At 36.1% G+C, this 3,607-nt stretch overlaps 1 protein-coding gene across 1 annotated transcript in view; it reads left to right on the top strand.

The window, feature by feature from the left end:
* Window positions 1–2,532: 2,532 nt before the first annotated feature.
* The window catches only part of LOC122071255 (protein TRIGALACTOSYLDIACYLGLYCEROL 4, chloroplastic), a gene marked incomplete in the record, with an annotated part of 13,055 nt that continues 11,980 nt past the window's right edge, over window positions 2,533–3,607 (top strand). The window contains 1 exon segment of the mRNA XM_042635577.1: window positions 2,533–2,945. Within this exon segment, the coding sequence (XP_042491511.1) occupies window positions 2,674–2,945 (272 nt within the window).

Here is a 3,607-nt window from a genome sequence, read left to right as displayed (position 1 = left end):
AAAAAAAAAAAAACCATTAATTTGGAACTTCTACAACAACACAACTTAGCCTTATCCCAACTAAATGGTGTACATATATGTATATGTATATATATATATATATATATTAAAAAAAAAAAAAAAAAACTTTGGGACATCTCACTTATGAACGATTGGAAACCCGGATCTTTGCCCTTTAGATAGCTCTGTTAGATGCCATACTAGGGTGAAGACTAAGGGCCCGTTTGATAACGTTTCAAGAAATGCGTTTTTGCCATTTCTATTTCCAGAAACAGCAGAAACGGAGCAAAAAGCGTTTGATAAAACTGTTTCATTTCACTTATTTTTAGAAATAGAAATAGAAATTTTTACTTATTTATGGTTCAAGAAACAACCCAAGCGAAATAAGTTCAACTTGTTTCGCCGTTTCTGGAAACGACTTGTGACAATTCTTTCACTGGTTACCATCGACTTCTAAAAACATGACTTATCAAACACCTTCAATTCCGTTTCTGTTTCTAGAAACGAAAATTTATGTTTCTGCCGTTTCTTGAAACAGAAACGACAGAAACGTTATCAAACGGGCCCTAAAGTTTTACATGTCTTTTCTTAGTAACTCATCAATAGTCATTTTTTGTTTGCCCCTAGCCTTTTTAGCTCTATCCATCTGGTCACTCCTCTGTATTGGGGTATCTAAAGGCTTCATTTGGACATGTCCAAACAATCATCTTTGCCACACTTGACTACCAACATCCTACACCATACATCATAGCTAGTCTTGTAATTGTCCTATAGAATTTTCTCTTAAGTTTTAGAAGAATACGTTGATTACATAACACTCTAGATGCCAATCTCCACTTCATACATCCTACTTTAATTTTGTGGAAAACATCATCATCAATCTCATATTTCTTGTTTAAGGTAGAGCCCAGATATTTGAAACAGTCGCCTTGCGGGATCTCTATCCCCTCAATTTTCACTCCCTCACTATCAATCCTCAATCGACTAAAGTTACACATCATATATTCCGTTTTCATTCTACTTATCTTAAGACCTTTCGATTCCAAAGTATATCTCCATATCTCCAACTTATCATTAATCTTTGCCATTGTTTCACTAAACAGAACAGTATCATTCGCAAAAAGCATACACCACAGATCTCTCTTTTAATATTCTTAGTTAAATCATCAATGATAAGTGTAAATAGGTAGAGGGAGGATGTTGATCTTTAATTTGAAACTTCTCTATTTTAGGAATAAAAAAGAAGAAATAAGAGGGAGGAGGTTGATATCTAATGAGTTAATAGTTAACATGATGGGTAAAGAGGTAATTTCATATTAAACATGAAACAATACCTCCAATGCAACTTCAACTACCACAACCACTATCACTTCCACAAAATCTTTGGGTAGTTCATGACATTCTTTGTAAATTTATAGAAGTTACAAATGCAGAAATTATTATGCCTAACAAATACATTTCTATTTCATTTCTAACTTAGAAATAAAAACTATTAAGCATTACCAAAGGCCTTTTTTTGCCCAGAAATCTAGCTTATAAACAAAAATACCAAGGCTGCGTTTGGTAGTCATTCAGAAAAAACGTTTTTGGTGTTTTCCTGTTCTATGGAAACAAAAATATGGAATAAAGCAATTGGTCTCAACTTGGTGTTTTTCAGTTTTTTGGAACGAAAAGAGAAAAAAAATCATTAAAAACGCAAAATGATGGAACGACAAAACCTTGTTCCGTGATTCCGGTTTCGTTCCAAATACAAAAAAAAAAGTGAACAACTAGGGTAAATCGTTCCTGAAATTGGTTCACCAATCATCATTTTTCTGTTTTAAAATAGCATTTTGACACAGAAACTAAAAGTTCTGTTTTTAACATGAAACATCGTTTCTGGACCTAAATGACTATCAAACGCAGCCCAAAAGTCATTTCTAGAACAAAAACATGACCCAAAAACAAAAATGTTATCATGCAAGGCTTGTTTACTGCCCAAGTAATTGGACAAGCTTGTCCCAGGTCCCAGCAAGGCCCAAATGATATAATGGTTGATTATCCTGGACTCCGAATGCCATAGCTCAAGGCTAAGGGCCCGTTTGATAACGTTTCCAGAAACGCGTTTCTGCCGTTTCTGTTTCCAAAAACAGCAGAAACGGTGCAAAAAACATTTGATAAAACTGTTTCGTTTCACTTATTTTTAGAAATAGAAATAGAAATTTTTACTTATTTATGGTTCAAGAAACGACCCAGGCGCCGTTTCTGGAAACGACTTGTGGCAATTTTTTCACTGGTTACTATCGACTTCTAAAAACATGACTTATCAAACACCTTCAATTCCGTTTCTGTTTCTAGAAACGAAAATTTATGTTTCTGCTATTTCTTAAAACAGAAACGGTAAAAACGTTATCAAACGGGCCCTAAATGCTGAACCGCAGTTTTGTTGGGGTTCTAAAAAGGACCTTTGGGGACTGTTTGAGCTAAACCCTTGAAAGTTTGAAACCTGTGAGGCACAGTGCGCAGTTCAAGGCTTAAACTAGCAAGAAACATTTCTCACTTTCTAAAATGCACCGTCCCGATAAGTTAAACCCATAGTTGCAGAGCCGGAGGCAAAACCCACATTTTGAAAAGTCGAGACCGAAGGATAGATAGAATAAGGAAAAACTGGAGCAGCAATAGCAGAGGAGAAAAATGGCGAATCTGAGATTGGCAATGGACTCTGCTTTCTGGGACACCAACATATCCAGTACACAAACCCTTGAAGGGACGGCCCGTCTAGTGCCTGGTGAGCCCTTTCCTCTTGATGGGTCAAGAGCCAGCCGAGCACTTCGAGCTCAGCAACTCTCTCTCTTGGGCAATGGTTTCCCACTTGGTATCATCCCTTCTTATTCTCCAACTTCTGAGAAAGAGCTCGGGTCCTTCTCTCTTCAGAAAATGCTGCTCAGAACCTCCACTCCGAACTGGTAGGAACCGAGTCTCTCTCCCTCTCTCTCTAACGTTTCCATACTTTGTCCTTCCCCTTTCTCAGTTTTATTTTGATGTGATTGTTTGGAGGATTTTGTTAGTATTTGATGTTTCGAGATGGAATTTTGTTTATTGACTAATCTATCTGGCAATGTTCGGGAGATTGGGAATAAGTTGCTAAATCATAAACGAATGTCTTTTGGAATTTTTTACTCTAAAATTTTTTCTTCTTCTTGTTTTTTTGGTTGTTTTTGGGCTCGACTAGCTTTGCAGTCCTGTGTATTGCGTGTGTTGATTTCAGTTTTGGATTTGCTTTTATCCTTGGGTAAGTGCATTGTTTTCTTATTTATTAGGTTGTTTTGGGTCGGAGATCCTTTCTTTTTTTATAATTCATTGCTCTATGCAGAATTTCTTTGCTGGATTGGGAATTGTGACCGATTTAAATTCCTTTAAGATAGAGATGTCTATAACACCCCACTTCCCTATGAGTGTCATAGCCATGATATTGTTGTTGGTGTTTTTTTTTTATGGATGTCAATGATATTGTTGTTTGTGTAACTATTTGGGTTTCTTTCTTTCAAAATCTCCATCATGGGTTTGTATCCACTCGGTTTCATGTTGGACAGAGGTTAAATCTTCTACTTCCTTTTTTTTTTTTTTT

Source organism: Macadamia integrifolia, unplaced genomic scaffold, assembly GCF_013358625.1.
Source record: "Macadamia integrifolia cultivar HAES 741 unplaced genomic scaffold, SCU_Mint_v3 scaffold_198A, whole genome shotgun sequence".
Classification (NCBI taxonomy): Eukaryota; Viridiplantae; Streptophyta; class Magnoliopsida; order Proteales; family Proteaceae; genus Macadamia; species Macadamia integrifolia.
Note: the sequence above shows the minus strand (reverse complement) of the source record. Positions and strands in the feature narration are given on the sequence as shown.